At 37.4% G+C, this 24,247-nt stretch overlaps 1 protein-coding gene across 4 annotated transcripts in view; it reads left to right on the forward strand.

Moving 5' to 3' along the window:
- Window positions 1-4,346: 4,346 nt before the first annotated feature.
- FMN2 (formin 2) overlaps window positions 4,347-24,247 on the forward strand; it is a 152,983-nt gene continuing 133,082 nt past the window's right edge. For all 4 annotated transcript variants that reach the window (XM_033056683.2, XM_033056685.2, XM_033056684.2 and 1 more), the window contains exons 1-2: window positions 4,347-6,330; window positions 21,175-21,341. In XM_033056683.2, coding sequence (XP_032912574.1) covers window positions 4,392-6,330; window positions 21,175-21,341 — 2,106 coding nt within the window. In that variant the 5' untranslated portion in view covers window positions 4,347-4,391. The remainder of the gene's footprint in view (window positions 6,331-21,174; window positions 21,342-24,247) is intronic.

Consider the following 24,247-nt stretch of genomic DNA (forward strand, 5'->3'; position numbering starts at 1 on the left):
TGCCAGTCACACCCAGAGCTTGTGAAGTCCTAAAAGGTAATTCTCCCTACAGCTGAAAGAGGTGGAAGTGTGGAGGCAGGAAAAAATTTTCAACTGCTTGGAGTATGACTTTGGTAATGTAAGGGAATATTTAATGGTAACTGATGCCTTCTGGGAAGATAAATTTTACATCACACTCAGAATGGCAGCCAGGGAAGATTTCTTGCTGCCACTGGACAGCAGGAACTGGGACCAGGTTCCAGCACTGAGCTGAATGAGTATGAAAATTCAATCTTTCATAATATAGATGGGTGGAATGTTTTGGTCTGCTTTAAACAAGTCTTTCTTCACACCCTCCACATTACCGTTTCCCAGTCAGTAATGTGACTGACACCAGAGTATTTTAGAACCCTCCTGTTACTCTCTGTGCCTTTATCTCCAAACCAAACCCATGCACATTGAGCCACTCATCAAAATTAATCTCTGCAGGGTGTGTACAGCAGACGTGAGGATGCCCTGCAGCCATGTCTTCTCTGGCAGCAGTGTGAGAGGAGAGCGCACACAGTGCTGGGGGAGCAGAGCCCAGCTCCCAGGGCCTGCAGTACAGTACTGGGGCTCTCACATTGCTGCTGCCCCAGCCTCAGCCCACCTCTGTGCAGAGCCTGAGCCCTTGGAGATTGAGATTCAGCCCCCTCTAGACCACCTCTACCCTGGCCTGCCATGTCTTATGCCCAGCAGGGCACCTGCCCTGGGGTGTAGCATCCTCATCTTCCCTGAGTGTCCCAGCAGGGAAGTGGTGAGGCACAGTGCCCATGTGCACACACCTGTGCAGCCTGACCAGCCCCTTTGGGCTCCTGGAAGAGCTGTCTGTGAGTACAGAGCCTGTCTCTCAGACTCTGGGGCACATGGCACAGTTCATTCTTTGCCCTCCACATCTTTGTTGCACAGTGGTGATGGTGCAGCATCACTGCTGGGATGCTGCTTTGGCTCCTTTGTGTCTTGCCAGGACTCCTGTGCATTAAACCCTTTCTGGGAGTCCTGTGGGTAAAGTCTAACCCTGCCTTGCCTAGTCCTTGCCCTGGCTTGGACTCCAGCAGGCATTAGCTGAGGCAGTAACAGGGTGCTGTCTTCACTCTTCTGGGACTTGTTCAACAACTACTGTTGAGAGCGGAATGAAATCTCACAGTCAGTAAAGCATGCTGAAAACTCATCCACCCCAAGAAAGCTGTGTCTCCACTGAGAAGGCTCCCCTAGGCAGCCCTGTTTTCCTCCAGGCAGCCCATGTTTGCAATGGGTCCAAACTGGTCCCAGCTGGTCATCCTGCCTTTCTGTAAGGAACTGGAGGCAGAACTCCTGACCCAACTAGAGGGCAGCACTCTGTCTTGGCTGTGCTCCAGGAGGTTGAGTCCTGACCCAGGTGTGGGCAATCCATGCTGCCCTTCCCCTCCCAGCTGATCAAGGGGGCAGGCAGGCAGTGCTGGGGGAGCTGCTCACCTTGCCAGTGAGGCTGCAGGAAATGGTAACTATCCTGAAAACAGTCCCAGTCCTGCAACAGGGTTTTATGTTTTTAGCAGGAATCTGTTAATGTGGAGGTCTCTAGGAGCGAAAGGACAAGGTGTCTTGAGTTGTAAGTTTTGCCTCTCCTCTGTGTATTGCTATTTACACCTTCTGAGCTTAGGAGGACAGTGAGAGATCTCAGGCCTATGCTTGTAGTCTCACTCCTCAGGGGTTTTGGTTGAGTACTGGGAAGTACAGAATGAGCCATGCAGGCAGGCTCCCTCACTAGCCTCAGTAGTTTGTTGAAAATTTATAGCAAACTAAGAATAAGTTATAGTAACTCAGAATTGGTTATTATCACCCTTTAAAATGAAATAACCTTCTTTAACACCTAAATCCTTTCCTCCATTTAGTGTCTGTTGAAAGTCTGGTTTTTTGGTGTAGAATATTAAATACCATGATAGCTTTTAAAATGTAGCTTACACTGATGCCAAAATGTTCTGGTTTCTTGCTGACTTTTGATCACATGTTTTTCTTTCTTTAAAAAGCTAAAAGACTGACTGGGAATAATCAGACCCCAAAATATTAGCATTTTTTAATTGTAATATATTTAAATTTTGAAAATGTCTATGGCTACACATTATGTGGGGCTTTTTAAAGAACTGACTCATCAGGATGTGCTGCATGGAAACTTCTAGGAAATAATGCACCTACATGATAAAAACTATTACAAGCTTCTAGCATCTAATTAAAAAATGAACTTGACTCTCTTATAAGCCTGCCTGTTGACGACTTGGTTTTGCAACACAATTTGCAGAGCAATCACTGCTGGTTATCATTGATTGTAATGGAAGTGTATAGGATCTGCCAGGCAAGTTTACAGAGAAGGAAGGAAAGGGAGTGTTTCAGAACATTGCACTAATTCTACAGTTCCCTTGCACATTTGGTCCATTGTATCTTTATACTACACCTGCATTATGTTAATTTCTGGCAGATTTTAGTGAGGAAAGAGTTTTTAAGTGAGGTTGGAAGATACAAGTACTCCAGTTGTAATCAAGGCTTAGATCCTTGTCAGTTCTAGTCAGTGCAAATACCCATCAAAGTATTATTCTACTACAATGGCTGTCTCAAACTGTGCCTTAATTTTTACTGTATCTTCAGTTGGACTGTAATTATATGTGCTTTTGTAAGTCTTTTGTAAATACATAATAATGATGTAAGAGGTAAAATACTGGTACAAAGCAGAAACTAAGTAGGATAACAGAAAGCAAAAGCAGGAATGAAGTAAAAAAGCAAAATCACATAATATGCTCCTGCAGGTTTTGCTGTACTAGTTCTTGTTACTATATTTAAAGTTGTTAAGTGTTAAAAGTGGAAAAATTAGATGTTGGACTCGGTAAAATAAAGAAAAATAATTTTAAGAAAACTCAAAAACAACCAAATGACTATACAAAGGCATCTGATCCACATGAAGCGCTCAAGTTTTTGTAAACAAGTGGTTTCTCATGCCTGAACCACAAGCCCCTCAGGACAGGGTTTACATCAGAGCAGTGAGTGATCAAAAATCACAAGGAAGAAATTATTATAGTTCAAAATAATTAATTTGCATGTGGTATTAACAGTGTTATTGTTTCCAAACCAAATAAGCAGCAATTATTTGCTGTTTATATAACCAGAGCCTAGATTTGTAAAGGTATTTAGGAATCTTTGGGAAAAAATATAGTGTGTGCCATGGGGGATGGGGGGGAATATAACTGTATAGTTTTAAAAATCTGGATGTTACTCCTCCTTCTTCTTTAATGTCTGTTAAGACAGAGGAAAGAAGTAAAATCTCTGGTAGGAATTACATCAAAAGTAAGAGTTAGATAAAGCAGTAGAAAGTGTTTCCCTGGAATGATGTATTGGTTTGAGTGATAGCTGGTGAAAAGGAAATTGCTAATGAGGAATTTCATAGCCATGAGGAATAAATAAAGTCTTTCACTGAAACTGAACCTAATAGACTGGACAGTTTAGAGATGGTAAATTATAAACATAATATCTATCTAATTACTACTTGTTTGGTGTTGAACTGAGGTATTGGACAGTGAGCTGATCCAACTTGGCAATTTGGCATTCTCAAGTCCTTTGGTTTCCATTCCAGTTATTTTAGTTCTAAATTTTAAAAGTGGATGGAAATATCTGTCCAGAAGTTCAGGACATGTACTTATGAAATATTGAAGCTTATACATTGAAAGCAAAAATTAAGGAGAAGCAGCAACTGATTAAAACTTTTGCACGAGCTTCCAAAGTAGTTATGGAGTGTCAGAATCTAAATCAATTATTAAATATGTAAGGTGAAATAGAGAAATACTTTACCGTATCTTTTTCCTTAGTAGCATTTGAATACTGTTATTTTTCTTGTTTGTTTTATCTTGTTTCATGCCAGATGTTCTTATCAGGGAAAACAATGGTGATGTGTTTTAATATTGATGAGCTGATTCTCCTGGGAATAACAGTATATCTACCTTCTCTGAATACAAATTGTGGGAGGCTTTTTATAGCATAATTACCACTATGCATTGAATTTTAAGAAGAACTCTTTAAAACTGTGGAAAGAACTTTCCATTTTTATTTTGTCTACTTTAAAAGGAGAGCGACTGCTCTTCTAAAATTTGGTATTGTTTTGGTGGCCATTAAAAAGCAAGCATATAAATCATTGGAGGTATTGTGTAATCTGTCAAAGCAGCATATGCTTAAGCACCTTATAAACTATTAAATAATCATAATATTTCTCTTTCCAAGTGTTAGGTTATTTGTGTAAGCAAAGCAGTTGCAGAGTAATTAAAGTACTTTACTTAACTTTTTTTTCTCCTTTTTCCCTTCAGGAGCTTGAAGTTCTAAAATTATAAATGATTTGGTGACAAGCTGAGCTTGAAATGCAGGCAATAAAAACCGTGGAAAAAGAAGTGACTTTTATAAAGGAAACGTTTTTCACAGAATCCTTCCTAAAGCAACAAGAGTGCAGCAGAAACCCGGCGAGCAGGCAGCTCCAAGAGCAGCAGCCATTGGAAGGAGCTGTCTGCAGCTCTCAGTGCTGTACTGAGCATGTCCCAGCGGAGCCCAGTGCAAGCAGCACATTATGCAAAAAGGCAGCTCTAGCAGATGGGAGAGAGGCACAGCAAGCATTTGCTTCACTTGCATCACCACCGCTTGAAAACAAACCTGGATCGCTAGAGGGGATCTCGCCAGCAGGCCAAAGGAACGAAATCCGGGAGGATGGCTTGATTGCCAAAGGTGTTGCACTGCGAAAAATCATGGGGAATCAAGATGGGAAGCTAAAGAAAAATACAGGTGATGTGCAGGAGGGAGGAGAAGATGCCTCTGGGCCCAAGGATACGGACGGCACAAAGAAGGTATCGGGAGGCAGAAGGGGACTGGGGAAGCATGCAAAGGGAAGCGAATCGGGCAAGAAGAAGGGTAAGTCGGACTCCAGGCCCTCCGTGTTTTCAAATCTGAGGATCAGAAAAAATCTGTCCAAGGCTAAAGATGGGAACAGCAGCTCACGGGAGGATGTTTTGGAAAGCCAGGCCTTGCAGCCTGGGGAGCTGGACAGTACTCATTCGATTGTAACCAAAACTCCCGATATAAGCATCTCTGCAGATGAAGGTGGTCTCTCAGACACAGATGTTGAACATTTTGAAATCAGAAACGAAACTGTTCCAGCTGCTGCAGAGACACAGGATGGACAAAGGACCAGCTCTGGCTCTGATACGGATATATACAGTTTCCATTCAGCTGCAGAACAAGAGGATTTGCTTTCTGATATCCAGCAAGCTATTAGACTGCAGCAGCAGCAGCAGGGGGCAATTAACATTGGAACTGAGGACCTTGTCACCAAAACAATGGGCCGACACATGGCTAATTCTCAAGCAACCCCCTTGGATTTCGAACGTTTTTTTTCAGTAACTACCACTGACAAAGAGAGGAGCCCAGACACTGAAGGGGCTTTTCCAGCAGTATCGGAAATTGTGGAAAACATTCCCGTCTCCTGTGCAACTGAACGTGAACCGAAAGAAGCGGTAAATGGCACAGGCTCTCCTGGTAACAGCTTATTAGAAACACAGGAACGTCAGCCACTGATTGAGGAGCAGCTCGCTGCTGGAGTGGATGCTGTAGCCAGCGAACTACAAGATGGTTTGAATAGAACTGCAGTAGAAAACGGGTCTGAAACACACAGCTCCACACAACCTTTTCCAGCTTCAGCGGCAGATGTTGAGGCTAAAATTGCTGAAGTGCAGGCTGTTGATTTTCAGGGCTCAGTAATAGAGGGTGGCATTTCAGATGCAGGCCATGATCATGCTGCTGAGACTCAGGAAGGGAAACACACTCTGTCAGCCAGTCAAGAGGAGCTGCATAATGGTTTATCCACGGAAATGAAAAATGGCAGTTTGTCCTCTGAAGGAGCAGCAGAGAGCCCGATGCTTGGCTCCCGATGTTTTAAGCCCTATCTAATTAATCCCTGTTACATCAAAACCACAACTAGGCAACTGAGTTCTCCCAACCATTCCCCTTCTCCTTCCCCATCCCAGAGCCCACTTTTCACAAGGAGGCAGGAGTCCTTCCACAAAAAGGAAAAAGTCTCAATCAGGAAGAAGAGGTCTGCTAGTTTGTCAGGTTTGTTCAGTCGTTCTGCAGACTGGACAGAAGAGGTGTCTAATAACAAAAGTGAGATAACAGAAAAAGTGAGCTCTGCAGACTTTTTGGAGCACAAGGGGTATAGAGAGAAATTTCAAGCAGAAAGAGTGCCTTTGACTCATTCAAGAAAGTCCTCAGGTGTCCAGGCTTCTACAGAGACATTTCCCAATGTCTTTTCAGGTGAGTGACATGTATTAAGGGCTGGTTTTGGGATGCTATTTGTTTTTGGGTTTTTTTCACACCACAGCATCGAAAATATTTTTAAAATACTTTAATTCATTGCATGCAATACTTTTCATGCATTGTCATCTTTATGTGTGCTGACAGCTTTAAAATCCAAGGCCTGATCCTACAAACACAGTCGCATTTCATCAGTCTGGCAGTACTGCCAGTAAAGGAAGTGCATAACTCTTTGAAGTTTTTCTTTCTACTTGTCTCCTTTGTCTGCATCCTGTAGGAAAAGGCTGAATGCCTTAAATTATTCTTGTTGAAAATGCTAAAAGCTGCACTGTTGTAGGCAGACCAGCTCTCAGCATAAATAGATCTTTCAAATGCAAAGCTTTCTGTATCCAGGATCCTGTTTGGGGTTTTCTTGTGCTAGGTGCTCTTGTACTATAAACATATGAGAGCTGCACCTGGTGTTAGACTGAGGGAATGATGAGGATTTGCTTAGTATAAAAAGGAAAAAGCCATGCAAGCACAGATGGACAGCACTTCAGAGAGGAACCAATTTCCTCCTCAGAAGGGGGAAGGAGGAGAAGAAAAAAATGTTAATGTATTTAAAAGCAGCAAAAATGGAAGGAGAAGGGAAGCTGAGGGTTATACAATTTGGTAGCTGCTGCTCAGGCTACATAAGGTGACTCATTCTGTAAAGCATTCTTTACCTTGCCTCTTAGGCAGCTTGCACAAAAACGTGGGAATAGTAAGTTCACAAATGAGGAAGTGCGAGTAGATGGTTATACTTTCCTTCACTCTCAAGTTTTTTCATGTTTTCTCTTCCCCCCACTTGAAGTTTTTCTAAAGTTAATATATTCATAAATAGGAACACTTCTGCCACATTGGAGGTATGTATATATAGAAAACTCATCAATATATATGATCTATTTTTCACTTAAGGAACCCATAGAACTAAGAACATACGCTAAGGGCACCTGCTATTAGATAAAATCAGTTTTGTTTTGTATGAAGTCATTTTTAGATTCATGAGCGCAGCAATCGTATATATGCACAAACTCTGCAAAAATGGAGTGAGATCTTTTTGTGGTTTTCTGAAAAATAAACAAAAGAGTATGATTTAGGAAGTAAATAACTAAAATTATTTTCCATATTCAAATCACAATGCTTTCATTCTTCAGTAGAATGAACAAAATTCCTTGAACAAAATTCCCCAATTGCAACCTAGAAAATTAGAATTCAAATTTTTTAACACAGAAAAATCCAGTCCCCTAAGACTAACCCTCTGTGTAGTAAACTAAATCTCTTTTTTTAAAGTCTTAAATCCCTTTTACCCATATCTTAATTTCAGACATGCTGCCTAAACTTTTCTAGTTTGAGGTGTTCACTCCGTTCAGATTTGTAGCATATAAAAAGCACATTGGGGTTTTCTAAGCTACCAACATTTGACAACTTATAAACACCTTAAAAATTTTTAATTGTCACATCAGTAATTAGACTTTATGGTGGTGCTACGATGAAAATAAATTGTATGTGGCAAACTTCAAGAACACGGAACTTCTTTTTACATACCTTTTTTTCTAGGAAATAGACTTTTTCACATTACCTCACAAGGTTTTGATTTACTTACTAATAATTTTTGGTTTGGTTTTTTTTCCCACCAATGCTTAGTCTGTTATTGTGAAGGGAGCAGTGTCCAGTGCAACAGTAGTTCTGTCTCTTATGGAAATTACAGTGACCCTCATTTGCATGTACATACCAGCTGTCTTTACGGGCAGAGGACAATTATATCTTTCAGTTCATGCAGAAAAGCCTAAAGTGAGGGAACTGGAAATGACTCATCTCTGTTTGGCCATTCATAGTTTTAAAAAATGTATTCACAAGCTAAAATTTACCAAGATTTAAAAAAATAGCAACTAGTGTACATAAGCAAGGGAAATTAAACTTCACATTACTATTTCCATAAACTGCCATTGCTGTAAGAGCAGAAAAGCCTCTTTAAATAAACAATTCTGCACAGCAATTATTACAAAAATAATTTCTTGTAATTTGATACTACTTGGGAAAAATGTTGTATTTTACTTGCATGCATGAGATACATTAATTTGGGGATTAGCATCAGGCTTTTAGAAATAACATTCTTTATAGTGGGATATTTCTTGCTTTAAAATACCCAAAAACAAAGCAAAGCCAATCCCAAACAACTTCTTGCCTACAGCATTAAATCCCATTTTGCTGTGCAGTGATTGCAGTGTTGCCCTGCATTTCTAACTGGAATCAAGTAAAATATTCCACAACACTTTATCATCGATTTCAATGACAGCAGGTCCTATGCAGATGATTGGCCTACTTTTGCACCATGTTGTGGTTTGGCTGTGTGTCATTTGGTTTTCAGAGTGAGCCATACGAACGCTTAAAGACTACTTTAATGTAAAATGTAGATGGAAGCCAAGGACTTGAATGGCAGCGACTTTGCATAATTTAATTTTGCTTTAAATAAGAAGGAAATTGCAGTATTTTGAATTCAGCGCATTTCTTAGGAAAGTGGTATGGACATGTTTATGGGCATTTTGTAATTCAGGCATTGGATCTATTTCATTCTTTATGTGGACAGCTGTATTTGAATTTATAGTGACAGTAATTACAAGTTCTAGATTACCCAGTGGAGCCCATGGTTTTTATATTGTGGTCCCAGGAGAGCAACAGCTCAGTAAGAGTTGGTTCCCCCACTTTGGTGTGTGGCAGTGAATGATTTTCACTAATGTGAGGAGAGTATCTTGGTGGGGAAATGAAATTGATGTTTCCAAACATTAACATAACGGAAATGAAAGAGCCAATAGACAGATTTAGTAAAAAAAAAAAAAATTATTGCATTAATTTGAGGTGCAGTGACTGCAGAGGAGCTAATAAGGGTGTATTTTACATAAATTGAATGAGTCCCATCAGCTGCCCCGATGATAATTAAACTTGACCCAGACAAACCCATGCCCTTCCTATTCTCTGTCGGCTAGTTGTAACACACTTGCTGCATGAAGCTCTTTTAAACACACCATTTATCTTTTTTTTTTTTTCCTGCTCTGTCTGTAAAGAGGAGACAAACAAAAAGTCCTGGCTACCATAAAACAAAACCTGAACCCAGTGCTGTGCTTGTGTACTCATGTCTGATTTCTGCCACTTTATTTCACTTTTGTACTGTGCTAATGCCATCATCCCACTTGCAATTGCAGTGCAGCGTCTACAGGCATATACAAAGGTTTAGTATAGATAAGTATGTGAAAACTTGAAAAAGTTGGATAAAAGTTTGTTTCTGAGACATAAAGTAGATCTTTAAAAACACTTTTTCAAGGCTTTTTTTTTCTTTCTGATTCATGTGATGCTGCACACAATATGGATTTGTATCTGCTGGCATCCTGAGTGGACTGTTTATCATGCAGCTGTTATTTAAGATTACTTATGGTTTGCTGTTTCACTGCTGATGTTTGCTAGGAGTCATACAAATGATTCTTTTATCAGATGGGGTGCAACCTCCTCTAACTAAGGCAGCTGCCCAACAGCAGCCCTACATGTGGTGGTATGTGATCACACGCTAGACTGAGTGTTGCTAGCAAGCATCTGTAGGGAAAGATCCTCCTCTTTTTGCTTAGTACACACAAGACTTGGGGTGGGGGTGTACTAAAGTGTGTTTGAAAACTGGCTGCAGTGTGCTTTTGAAAGACTGCTGAGTGCTGATAAGTTACTTTAACGTTACTGTGCCAGCACTGCAATATGGGATTTGGAGCCACGTGAGTAATTTCACTGGAATTCAGTGCTGCCACAGACTTGTTTTGATGGAATCTCATGATTAATGCTTTGATCTTTATCTAGAACTTCATTGGGAGTAGCAGGTTTTGGTCATGGGATCGAGTGGTTCTGTTTATTGGATAACCACATTCTGAGGTATGACTGGCAACCTGACATGTCTGGAGTAGGAATGTTTGGTCTTGGTTGTCTGATGGTTTTTTTGGGGTGCAAAGGGGAAAGGAAAAGGGGCAATCTATAGCTGAGGCCTGTGCATCTCTACTTGGTTCAGAGACACGGTGCCACTAGAATATCTGCCACACAAGGCATCTGTCTGGAACTGACCATTAAAGGATGTTGTGTACTTCAGTGACTTAATTTCTGTGAAGTAACCAATGGATTATTCCAGTGGGAATAATTATGTGGAGTTTGCTTGATTCTATTTCTTGCATCTAATTGTACTTTATTTTTTTTTAACTATGCATGTATTTTTTAATAGCTTTGGGGCATGGTTGGTCTATTAAATAAAAAACAACTGTGTGTAGGACTTATTTGCAGAAAAAAAACCCTATTTCTTCATAGAGACCTTTTTTTCCCTGTGCTGTTCTGTCTAAGGAAAAACAAACTTGGATTTGAAAAGTAACTCTAGGAATATTTTAGGCTGACTGTATATAAAGGATTAAGTTTTAAAGTGAATCATGGTGATTAAAAACTGGAGAAACACTAATTACCCAAGATATTTTGTTTGTTTAGTGTTTTAACCAAGCTCAGGGTATGGCCAAGTGTATTCCTTAAGAACTACTTCTGCCATATTTTCAGCTTACATAAGGAGGAGCAGTGATGAACCATATATGTGTAGGTGTGGGTGACTGCAGCTCTGGTTATTTTTAGGTACATTTGAAAACATCATTCTGTAGAAGTTAGCTGGACTGCAGGTTTGCAGAAACTTACTTTTATGCAGGCAGGTGATCTTTTTTGGGAATGGGGTGAGTTGGTACAAAGGGTACAGGGCAGAAGCAGAAAGAAGCTGTGGAAGGAAGGTGATGGACAGATGTTAGGACTTTACATTGTGTCACTTCATTCCTGCCTCTTCATATGATAATAGAAGGCCTGTTGCATTTCATTAAATGCTTTAGAAAAGGCAGCAAAGTGAGTTCAGGGGCTGTGTCATGCTATTATTTTCTCTAAGCAGCAGCAGCTTCCTGCATTCCTGCACTGCATGTACAGAAAATCAGGGACAATGAGGTGGGTTGTGTTACCTTGAGTGAAAAAATGACTGTACCTCTTTTTATTTTAATGTTGCTGCTGTCCAGAATTTTTTCTTCACACTGATGGAAATAGCTAGGCTTTCTGACCAGGAAGTAGGTGATATTTTCTGTTCCTAACCCTTTTTTATTCGCAGATAAAAACTGACTGTTACTTCTTTCATCTGTAGTTGCACAGCAGTAGAACCATTAACCAGTAAGTTAGCAGTTTTGCAATAGTAAAAAGCAGTGGTTATGCGATTGTGTGGGTAAACATCAAAAGTTGTAAAAGCAAACCCTAATATGTATAAATGTAAATACATAAATATAGAAGAAGTACATAAACATTGAGAATTTAATCTTTTTGACACCTTAACATACGTAGCTAAAATAGTGGCAGGAAAACCTAGTCAAAAAAGAGATTTATTGAGACATTCTTATTTGTCAGTATAAGTATAAAATTATTTTGGTCTTGGGATCTATATAAAAGTTATCAGGAATGCCAGAGCTCTTAGCCTGATGTGAATTTGAATCAGGAGAAAACACAGATAACTTTAATGTGGAACTAATTACAGAAGGCACCTTTCATCCCAGAGTTCATTTGATGCTGAGATCTCAGATGTCCCTTGAAGAGGCAGAGATAGTGTGTACCTGGGGAAAAAGTAACACCTATCCTTTTCTCTTCCTTGCACTGATAAGGAAAAAAAATCACTGTAAAAAAGAAATTAATGCTTTAGTATCACAAGAACTATCAACATTAATGTCTCTTAAAAGTCATGCAAGAAAAGGGAGTTTTCCTTTTAAAGAAAAAAAAAGAGAAAAAAAACCAAAACGTGTTTATAAAAGAGGTTGTGTATCCGAGTGCCATTTTGTCATGCAAAGCATCAAGAAATAATTTATGCGGAGAAATTGTTGAGGGAAATATTTGATTACATCAGTGAAAGAGTATAAAGGTCCAGTTATAGCAAGGACGTTGTGTTTCTAGGTTTTCTTCAAATGAAGTCTAGAGGAACAAATCTGAGGAAACACATAAATGTGCATGTCTAGTTTTCAGGTTTGTGCAATGTAATTCTAACTTCCTGCTTTTCCCCTTCCTTAATCTAACTGTTCTTTGTTTATAGAGACAAAGAAAAGCTTTTGTACACCTTGATAAATATTAGAAAATTTACTGAAGCTGGAGATTAGCAGGTCTTGGGAACACAGGTCCCAAGACCTTTGGGGCAATAAAGGAGGCAATAAAGCTAAGGGGAGGGGCGATAAAGCTAAGGCATGCCTGGTAGCTAATGAGCAGGTTGAAGGAAATGTGTTGTGTCCTACCTTAAAGACCACTTAGTTTGGTTGAGTTCAGTTGTGCCTTGTGATTTTTGGCTGCTTGAGCACACACCTGGATTTACTTCTGAGGTAGAGACGGCCCAGACTGTATTGAATGTGGAATAAAATGTCAAACCATTGGGAGTAAAGTTTTGCAAAATTGGGTTGTAAGGAATAGTGTGTATCAGGTTGGACTGACAAAAGGTGCTGTTCGTAATAGATGCCCAAAAAGACATCAGAGGAGCTTCTTACTTTAAAAGAGATAGACAGAAAGAATTGTGGCTTTCCAGCAGTCGGTGAGAAGCTGGCACAGACTGCTGCCTTCACATCACAAATCACCACAGAAACTAAAAGGATAAAGAGGACAGAATTAAATACTTGCTGAGAGGAAGCTAAGTACCTGGAAAACAATATGAAATTTGCCAGAGCTACATATGGTGCCTAAAAGATTTGGTTGACACACACATATAGGTTCTCCTTTATAATAAATTGGTATAATTAGGGAAACTTTATAAATGTACCTCTGTAAGCTGCAATAATACTGCATTAGAACCTGAAGATAAATTAATGTGGAAGGACACGTATCATTTAATTGTTGGGGTGGAGGGGCATCTTTTTGATATTTTTAGAAAGATATTTTGTACTCTGCGCCAGTGCTATATCATAATTGAGGAATTGTCTGGTATTTAAAAATAATTTTTAAATCCTCAATTTCTGAAAGAGATATTTTTGCGTTTTCCTATATATGTCACATATATGTCACTAAATGACACGTATAAATGACATATAGCAAAAGGTAGGGCTAAAAGAGTAGTTTAATATTCTGTCTCAGCTTATCCTCTCGTACATATGTCATATGTAAGAAAATTCACTGTGTGGGAAAGGTGTAAAATCTTAGTCACCATGGAAGCAAAATTTCATGGAGCTTATGTTCAAGTTAGGGAGACAGAGTGCTTCACAGACTGCTAATCTGGAAGAATGATGAAAGCACTGTCACAGCCTAAAATTATGAACATTTTAATATATTTTTGAAGCTCTGGTGATGGCAAAGCTATAATACCTGCTTTTTATAAAAAATAAAATATTGTTATTGTAAACAAGCCAATTTTCATCATGTTTTTGACTGCAGCAGCAAACAAGTCTGGAACAAATCTTGAAGGAGGAAAGGATAAGATACAATTAACTATTGAGTATATGACAAAAGGGTAAAGAAAAACAACAAAATGCAGCACAGTTTTAGCAAAGATAAGTAAGACAACATTGGTAACATTCTATTTACAGCTGCTTTCTAGATGACACAGGAGTGGTAAGAAGGCATTTGTCTGCATTTCTATACGTAATGCAACACTGCAAATCGTTTATCCAAAGAAGAAAAGTCCTGGTGGTTTTAGATAAGGGACTCTGTCGTGTTGCTTCACTGCCACCAGAGGAACAAGGTCATTTTGGCCTGCTCCCTGCAGTGTAGTGATTGATGGACTCAGTCAGGCTGTGGAAAGTTTATTACATAATTAACACAAGAGTAGACCTGTGTCCTGACCTTTGTCCTGACCATAGCCTTTGTAGGACTTTTTCACTACCAAGTAAAATTTTCATTCTACTTCTATCTTTCTGTATTATGACACAAATTTAAAAATTGGCAACTGAGCTGACCTTAGGATTTCAGGTCTACATTAATTAGATTTTCAGATGCCTTCTAGCATGATTTGTGGAAATATGGTGTATGTTTAAGTAATCTTATAACAGGCGTCTAGGTTATATTCTGAAATTGGTGGTGTTGTTAGGGTTAGCACAAATGATCAGGCTGTTTTAAAATAGAACTTGGTTCAGTTAAGGCAAACTATAGATCAAATAGGAGATGTGGATTTTTTTTCTTTGTAACATCCTTTCTGCTGTGATTTTTTAACTTCCTTAATTCAGTGACCTCTCTTTTTCACCTTTAATTTTGGAGAATCCTTTTTTTCAAATTTTGTCAGACCTCGGGTTTTTCCATCAGGGCATTTCTGGAAAAATCTCAGGGCCATTTGAATGAGGTGCTACTTTTGCCCTGTGTGCACTGTGGCGGCCCTAGGGGCAGTGTCAGGATCTCTTCCAGTGGCAGCTAATGCCCTTCCTTCCATCAGGGAGCATGCACATCTGCTCCTTAGCTCTCTTTGGGATGTCTCAGGCACTTGAAGCTAGCATTATGTGCTGCTCTTGCTTTTTCTGTGTAATGTGTTGCTTGTTCTTGGCTGAGTTGAAATCCGTTATATGCTTAATAAAGCTGCCTTGCACAACCCAGAATCTGTCTAAATTTACAGTGTAATTGTAAGGCTAAAATAAAGGAAAAAAAAAATACTTGAGTTGCACAGGGGTTGATGTACTCGCTGGTCCTATGCTTAGAGTTGGTGAAGAGTTACATGGAAAATTTTTAACGCTAAACAAGTCTGCTATGAGAGATAGGACAATGTAAAAGGAGAGAGATTGAGATGCCAAGAAATTCAGACAGCTTGGCAAAAATGAAGCATAGTGTTTACTGTGACAATCAAGTAGAGGACTGACAAATGTAAAATTAATAGCTGCTAGTTTTATTCCAGTTGTTTGAATAGTTTATTAGTGTATTCATTCAATATGTTATTCACTGTAATAAATAGATATTTCTGACTTTGAAATTACATTGAACTGTGTGTAGGCAGACATAGAAAACTGTGGGAATGAGGGAGATGGTGTTGATACGTCTTTTTCTCAATTCTAAGGCTTAGACAGGATTTCTACTTTGACTTCTGAATTTAGGATGATGTGTGGGTTTAGTTCATACCATCCATGTAAACATAGCCAGGAAATGTGGAGGCAGAAGATCAGAGAAGAAAGGATAATCTTCTTTGGTATTTCAACACATCCCTACCTTTATTAATGTTCTAAATACTAAAATAAAGGATAACATTATGAAAAAATACTATTTTATGTATAATGTGATAATATACAATATAAATATATAAAGATATAATTATACAACATCTGTGGGGTTCCCCCCCCCTTAGAAACATAGGCTTTTATAAAACCAGTGAAGGCAGAGATCAGCTATTACACTGACAATAAGGAGAAAGGGAAATACATTTTACAGTATTATGGCAATGTGTGCCCTAATCCTAGACCTTTACCAATTTTATTAAATTTAAGGTTTATGTTGCCTGGATATTATAGACTTAAATCATACTTTGTTTTGTGCTTATTCAAGGAAGGTGGCTTTTTTTTTTTCCCTTTTTGTTATGAAACTAAATCGTGTGGAGGCCTGTTGCTTACTAGGTTTTCCATGTTTTATGTAACCACGAAATCCATCACATGATTTTAGGAAAGTATCTGTGAATAAAAATTCAATCCCCTAAAATTTTTTTTAAAATAGGAAAAAATAAAAAAAACAAAGCTGCTAAAGCAACCTCACAGGATGAAAAATCTAGAACGATTTACCAATCAGAAGAGGATTAGAAACTCTGCAGTGAAAAAGAACAATAAATGAAGTTTCTAATCCTGGAATATTTGGTGTAATCTCCCAGGTCAGTCTTCAGGCAAATAACTGACAAAATTTAATTGCTTCTTTTATACTGTAGATGCATATTGAATATGCAGTTATGCAGTACTTGGGCTTATTATTTGAAGAAAAGTTGGCTAGAATACCAATTTCTGTTTCATTGGAAAACCTCTTCTTTCTCAGCAGTCATGTATTGCACTTTATATTTAGGTTGAGTGGTATAGGTTAGCTGAAAAACTGGGAATTTGAAGAGATTTTGAAATGAAAGGAAAACATTAAAGAACTTTAATACTTTTTTATCATTGAGGTAATAATTTTATATGTAAAATATTAGCATGCTTGATATAGTTGAGTCCCTGGTAAAGTACATTGAACAACAAAAAACTGAAAATGGAGTGTGATTGATTTGCCCTGAAAAATTATTCATTAAGCTTTTACTGTATAGTTTGAGCAAATACTGTGGGAACGTGTACTGAAAATTACTTTAAAAATTACATGCAGTTGCAAGTGCTGTCTCAGCTTAAAATATGAATGTCTTTGCAGTACTTTTGCCTCTGTCATGTTTGTCCTCTCCTGGCATTCTGGGGCACGTTTGGTGCTGCACTGTACAGGTGCTTTGCCAGGTGACTGAGGCCTGACTTAGCTGCTGCCTTGCTGGCAGCATACATAGAAAAGGAGATAGAAAAAGGATTGGAAAGAAGGAATGATTTAGACTAATATGGAACAACAGATAGATGAAGTACAGCATTTCCTAACTTTTGAATACAACTATTTTATTTTTTTTTCTCCTATTTTGTCTCTGGCTTTTAGTTAGGGTTTTTATTGTTGTTGTTATTTTTTGTTTATAAAGCTATGTATTTGAAATCCTTTTGAAATGAGAAACCATAAGAAGACTACAATTTTCTTTTCACATTTTACAAGACTAAAAGAAAATATTGTAAATGAAATTTAACCATTTTCTTGCTTTTCCTTTATTTCCTATTCTGTCTCCCAAAAATAGAGTAAGGCCTATGGTAAATTTGGTTTCAAAGATTATGAAATCACTTTGCTGTGTGAGCATCTCTGACCTTACTGAAATGGACAGAAAAAGGAGTAAAGTGGGGAAAATGAAGCAAACAGATTTCAGCTTTTGAAGATGTGAGCAATATGTGCACAAATCAAGTTAACTCTTGAAGTGACAGAATAGTGTGTTCAGAATCGGTGTTGTACTGAAGCCATTCACTCTGCATTAGGAAGAATAAGAATGGAAACTCTGTCTCCAGTGTGTGTAGGTTAAGATGGACTGATGCAACTGCTCTGTTAATGGTTCAAGTGTGATGTAGTGCTCTGGGTTTTTGGACAGACAATCACTGAGACTGGCAGAAGGGGGAGCTTTTGGAGTACAACTCATTTTGATCATTAGTCTCAACTGGTGCTCACTGACAACTGTGCTCCTGGGCTTTGCAAATGCAGTGTGAGGAAGACAGAAGACACATCTTTAAAGATAAATGTGAGATTATAACAGCAGGGTCCTCAGGGAAGCATTATTGCAAGCTCTGCTGTACAGCAGTGCCTCAGCGCATGTGTATGTTTTCAGTATTACTATGACCCTTCTAGTTTTCTTCCACTTGCCACTTCCATTCATGTCTCTTCCTCCCCTCAATAATTAATCAAATTCAAAGCTAACAACATTTTTGTTATTGTTGTTTTTTAAGGATTTTCTTGCTCACCTTGTAGCTCTTTGAAAGGCTTGTCCTCTGAGCATATCCATTATCTATAAGGTGAATTAATTGAATGAAGATTTGCTTGTACTTCTCTGTGGACAATACCGAACACTCTTTTACCCACATTTTTCATACAGGGAGACAGTATGAATGGCAACCATACTGGAACATGTGAATTTTCATTCAGCGAAACATGTGAAAATCCATTCAGATTACATATTCTGCAGAGATGGCTTTCATGAACAGTGGTGTTCAATTCTTGATCATAGAGATTGGCTGCACATGTTGTGTCATAGTGGAGGAGACAAGATCAGTAGTGCTTCATCTTCATGGGGATGGGAGAAAGAGGCAGACCATATAGAGGTGGAGAGCAAGGAACTTGGAAGTTGAGCCAGAAGATTCTGGCTGAGTCACTGTAGCAAAATTATAAAAAAATATCCACAGAAGGCCAGAATACCTGATACTTCCAAACTTAATCCCACATTCTCATTCTTCTAGTTGATTAATTGTGTAATCCCTTGAAAGACAAAAAAAAATAAAAGTCTCTTTATCCCTTACTGGGATTTAATGAGTCATTCTAAGCTCCTAAAGAATATCTTCTGAGTTTATAGTCATCTTACTTGCTGAAAATTTTTGGCAGGATCCTCAGAATATTGATTTGATCTAAAGCTGAAGTTCTTGTCTAATTCAAAATTTAGTATTCTTCCCATCCTTTGCCAAAATAATTAGGCGAAAGGTAAGAATAGGGTTCAGGAACTTCATGATCTGGGATTTCTAGGAAGAAATTATTTAAACATGAATAGTGGTAACCTCTTAGGGAAAAAAAAGATCTCAGAGACCTTGGTTTTAGTTTTTACTGTTTTCATGGCAGGTAAAGGAAGTAAAGAGAAATTCTTTGCCATTTCATTTAAACCTGCAGCAGAAATCAGCCACTCATCTAATAATTACGAAATGATTAATAATTTAATTATTCCAGATTATTTGCAAACATCTTCACTTCCTGAAGGTATTACCTCATGTAAGTTATGAATATGAGGTGATTAAGGTGTCTGAGGTGAAAAGCTTTGGCTGCTGCCTTTTATTTATAAACCAACAATGTAAAATTGTAGCTCAAAATGTTGTAGCTGACTGAAATTTACCCTGAAATCAGTTTAAATCAAATTGTTGATTCTCATAGGTTATAAGGTACTTGCTAAAGATTAAATAATTTTTGCTATTCTATTTGCTCCAAGACTACTTCATGCTCAGATGGAAAAAAATATATAATTTCTCTTACTGTAATCTACATTAATTAAATTTAGCAAGACAGTTAATTGCTATGAAAATTAGCAATTTAATGGGTGGATTAAAAGGGAAAAAAGCCTCATTTCCTGTTTAGTAATTTACAGATATTGTTCCTACTAATTGGGTCATGGAAAAGGAAGGGGTTATTCTGGTTCTAAATAGAAGAAGACTCTCTAAACATGACAGGATTATTCAAATGGTGAAATGTTTAAGGGGAAAAAGAGTCTGTCAAGTCTGACATTCAGTAGTCATGGATAACATTTCAGTATATAACAGCATGAAGAAATGTAATTTTCTTACCTAATTCTTTCTTTGGGTATGAGAAAAGTGATCACTGTGGTCAGCAAGAACGACTGCCTTGAACTAATAAATCGTTTTGAAGAATTAATAGCTGAACTGTGATTGAGGGATTTGTTGAATAAGCAGTTTTGTTGGCATTGAATTTTAGGTGGTAACAAGGAGCAGAGGCAAGTTACTGGCAAACATAACAAAATTTATGTGTTGTACAAGTTTATCTCAAAGCTTATCTCCTGTTTTATTGCCTTGAATGTATTGTATTTTATCTAATAAAGGGCTAGCAAACTTGGACTAATAATCAGTTAATTATCGGATTTTTAAATGTGGAGAAGAAAATCTTAGAAACAACTTCCAACATTTTAATGCATTGTTTATTTTAGGGTGTACTGCCACATGGAGCTAAAATAACACAGAAACTTATTGCCAAATGTCACTTACAGTATCCCTTTAAAATTGCTTCCAGATGTTTAAAAGAAAAATCTTTTTAGTATGTTCAGACAGCCTGGGAAAAATTGCCTCTCAAAAAAATTCAATGTTCAATTAGGAATCTTGCATGTAAAAACTAGTAGAATAACAATTATTAGTATTATTGTTATTATGCTAAATTACACTGAAATGCTTTCTTAACAGTTTTGGGTTTTGTTTGGTTTTTTTTCTAAATACCTTTGGCTTAGAATGAGTGGGTGGAAAAAACAGACTATAGAAACATTTTAGGTACAAACTGTATTGCCAGCTAGTTTATACTCAAACATGAAATTAACTTTATTACTCCATTTGTCTTTTCTCTTTCAGTAGATCTATTTAATCTCTTTATCAAAATCATGTGACTGAACTTTGGCATCTTTTTACATCTGATATTTTAGAGCTTAAGCAACTTAATATTCTTACAATGTAGATTTTACTGCAACCTGCGTATGTAACCAATTTTTATAGTTTATTTCTGGCTAAACTCCCAAAGCATTGTCATATTTCAAACCACTAACATTTTCTCCTCTAATATATTTTATAGTATATGCTTTCCTTTCATGTTCTGGTTGGATAACAAAAGAAAACACTTTGATCATGAAATCTGACCCTATAAGAGGAATAAGTATCTTCCTGCTCTTTAAAAGCTTTACTTCTCAGAATTGCTGCTTGTGTCACTGCATTTTAGTTTGGAGCATTCCACCACTCTGGAGCTGTATACAATACAACTTTGTACAGAATAGCTATGAGGCTTTTTTATTACTATTCTTTTATTGAGACTTTTTCCAAAGAAACATGGCAGAATTTCTCAGACTATAATAATTTTATGATTCAAAAAACAAAGTTTCATTCCAGAGTTGAGAGGCTAAATCCTATACTAACATTTTTGTGACACCTTTGGAATAAGTTTTTTCATCTCTTGCTAATATCTTGATTTTTCCCTTCAGAACAATTGTATTGGAAATTGGTGCTACAACAATAACTCTGGGTTTTTATTCCTACTTCACAGTGCAACTGGCACATATAATATACACGTATGTTTTCTAGAATATCCTAATTAATCAGGCTCCAGATCACTTATAATTATTATGTAGAAATATTTTGTATTAAAGACTTACTATCAGATACATTTCTCAAGAATGTTTTTTTAATATCATATTCTTTACTTCTAATCAGCTGGATTTTCAATACACATTGTAACGCCTAAATACTTGTGTTCTGTGTATAGCTACCAATTCTTATTGATCTCTCTTCACTTTGGCAGGACGAACTCTGCTGGAAAAACTCTTCAGCCAGCAAGAGAATGCACCACAAGAAGAAGCAGAAAAACTGTGTTCCCGCATTATTGCCATGGGTCTTTTGCTTCCATTCACTGACTGCTTCAGAGAGCCATGTAACCAGAGTGCCAAGCAAAGCACACCCACATTTGATGTAAGTACTGAAAAAGTTGTCTTTTGTCTCTTTTGTGAAGCAGGACATGATTTTCTAATAGTTTATTCCTCTTGAAAGAATTTGGTTTGTCATTTTAATGGAAATTGCCCTTAGGAGAGTGACCAGCTATATTTCTGTGCTCAGGTATGTTCGTCTTTGTATCCACATAAGCACGTTCTCCTATAACTTGATTTCATAGCTTTTAAAATCATATTTTAGTCTTAGTCTGTTCTTTTGTAGTTTTCATTGTTGTCTTCTTTGAATCAAAGCACTTTGTGACTGTCAAGATTTCCATCAATAGCTGCTCACCAAAAAATATAAATTAAAGGAAAAACAGAAAACAGCGTGTCACAAAATTTTGCAGAACACAAACTGGATGTCTGTGCCAGGTTTTCTTTTTTTCCCCTGAAAATACTTTTGATACAAAATAGTGTAGGGGTCAATGCAGATATGATGGCATTCCCGCTATCATGTTATCTGTACCTGTGGACTATCTGGCTAGGTGTTTGCCTACTGTTACAAACCTGGGTGTAGACATAACCTTACATGCTTTTCCTTTCTCTTGGAAAATAAATTCAACATTAGGATGTCTTCTTGTTGCAACCTATGGCAGTTTGTACTGGTTTATGTGGCTAAACATAATTCGGGATTTTCTCTTCACTAATTAGCTTCAAAAGAGTATGCAAATATTAACTAATCTACTTAATGTCTTGCTGGTATAATTAAGATCATCCCTATTCTACGCGTTAAACTGAAATTTGGTTACAAACACTCAAAAAAAGATTGGCATGGGTATGAGAGGACATGATTACTTCTTAACTCTAAATTTTTCTTGTCTTTCCTGAAGAATAGTTTAACACAACTGGTGAAGGGAGAACTGAGAGAATAATTGTTTTGCAATGCATTCTTATACAAACTTTCGTAAATAACCCAGTTATCTACAAAGTCATCCCATGGTCACTCTAACAATGTTATATATTAATGTTTAGACTTTGGCTTTACTGTTTTTTTAAGATGCAATGTTTGACACTTTTTTTCAACTGGTTTTTGAAATTAATTGAAAAATGTAGTTTAATTATTAAACTGAGGTTACCCAGGCAATTTAAAATCACACAGAATTTGAAAGTGCTTGTGGTTAAATATACTGATAAAATTAATGGAAAAGACAAGTTTCTTATTTTTCAGGTTGTTTAAAAGAGTCTTAGTAATGTTTTCCACTTTCCTACTTTTACCATATATTCAGCAATCTCCTTTGGATTATTGAATACCATATTTTTTAAAAAAAGCTTCATTTGCATTCTAAATAGATTTATCAAATTCAAAGTTTGCAATGAAACAGAAAAGGCTCTTTTTTAAACTAATATACCATGTTTTGTCTGAGTAAAAGATATTCTATTTATCTTTTGTTTAGCATGTCCAGAAGGAGGGACGTAGAAGTAGTCTATTGCCATGTCAACCATCTGTCAAGGCTGGGAATTTAAGATGATGCTGGATTAGCAGTGATCTTAATTTGACTCAGTCTATCATTAAGCCACAAATGTCACAGCTTCTGTGACGATTTTTCTGTACAAATCCCCTAAATAGACCCACACACACCTGGTGAAATGGTGTCAGAAGTGGTGTACGGCACTGTTACGTAATCAGTAGTTGATGGTACTTCAAAGGAGCATGCAGCTGTCTTGAACACCAGATCTCCATAATTGAATTCCACATGGTGCAGAGCTGAGAGCTGCTGATGCTGAGTTTTGGAATATGTTTCTACTCCAACCTTGATGACCTCAGTACGTGAACACTTAGCAGTTCACTGATTACACATTCTCCAAAACAAAAATATTAACACCTTGAAGTAAAATTTTAATAGCTGAAAACTTGAAAATTTTGTATCTCCTTGCTTCTTAGACTAAATTTAAAGTATTTTACAGATTTACAGAATATAAATGCTAATTTTTATGTAAGGCAATGAAACAATTAAAAATTAGCTTGAAAAAATTATGGACATGTAAGGTTGGTGAGTTATCTCTTGAATCTCTCTCCATGTGTGTACTTTGGGGCTTTTTCCTATTCACATTTTTCTTGTTTGTTTGCATTTTTAAAAATTCATTAGAGCTAAACTCCGATGTTGATCTAACAGTTCATTGTAAAGACATAGGAATTAGGACTTAGTTAAGGACTAGCCTTAATACTTAAATTTCACCCATCTAGAATTAAGAGGTACATCTTTTTTTGACCTTACTCCAAAACTGGGAGCAGAGCTGGACCGATATTCTTCATTCATCTCTGAGTTCATTAGACCCCCAGTTCAATTTTGGATTGCCTTCAGTTTGGCTGATCTCCTTTTCACTTAGCTCAAACTGCCATCAGCAAAGCTCCTGTAGTCCTGTCCTGGTCCCTGCCACCTTGTTGGCCTTCTTTTCTTCTTCATGGTGCTTGCCTGTTCCTTAATGTTACTTCCTTGGCTATTTTGATTTTCAGCTTAGTCTGGTTCTTGTAAAGTCTCTTAGGTCACTCTTTCAGAATTTTTTTTTTTTTTGGTAGGATTTCCAACACTTTTTCCACTGAAACCCATCATTGAATCCCTTTCTTCTTTTGTGACTTATCCCTTATATTTCTGAACTTTAAAGTACTCTTTTTTTTTAATTTAATAAAATCCATTATTCCCTTCTTGCTTAAGTGTGGTCCAAAAGACTACTTTTTGAAGATCCTAGGTTACAGTTTATGAAAACAATTCAGTAAGTTTTGTTCACTCCATGATCTATTGCTCATGGCTCGAGATGAATATAAACAGACTATTTAAAAGTCCTGTTCTCTCACTCTGATCCCCTTTTCTGGATGACCTCTCATGAATTTAATTTAACATGGCTAATGCTGAAATCTCTTGAAATGTTTGCAATTGCACATTTTGATTA

This window comes from Catharus ustulatus, chromosome 3 (genome assembly GCF_009819885.2).
Source record: "Catharus ustulatus isolate bCatUst1 chromosome 3, bCatUst1.pri.v2, whole genome shotgun sequence".
NCBI classification, from domain to species: domain Eukaryota; kingdom Metazoa; phylum Chordata; class Aves; order Passeriformes; family Turdidae; genus Catharus; species Catharus ustulatus.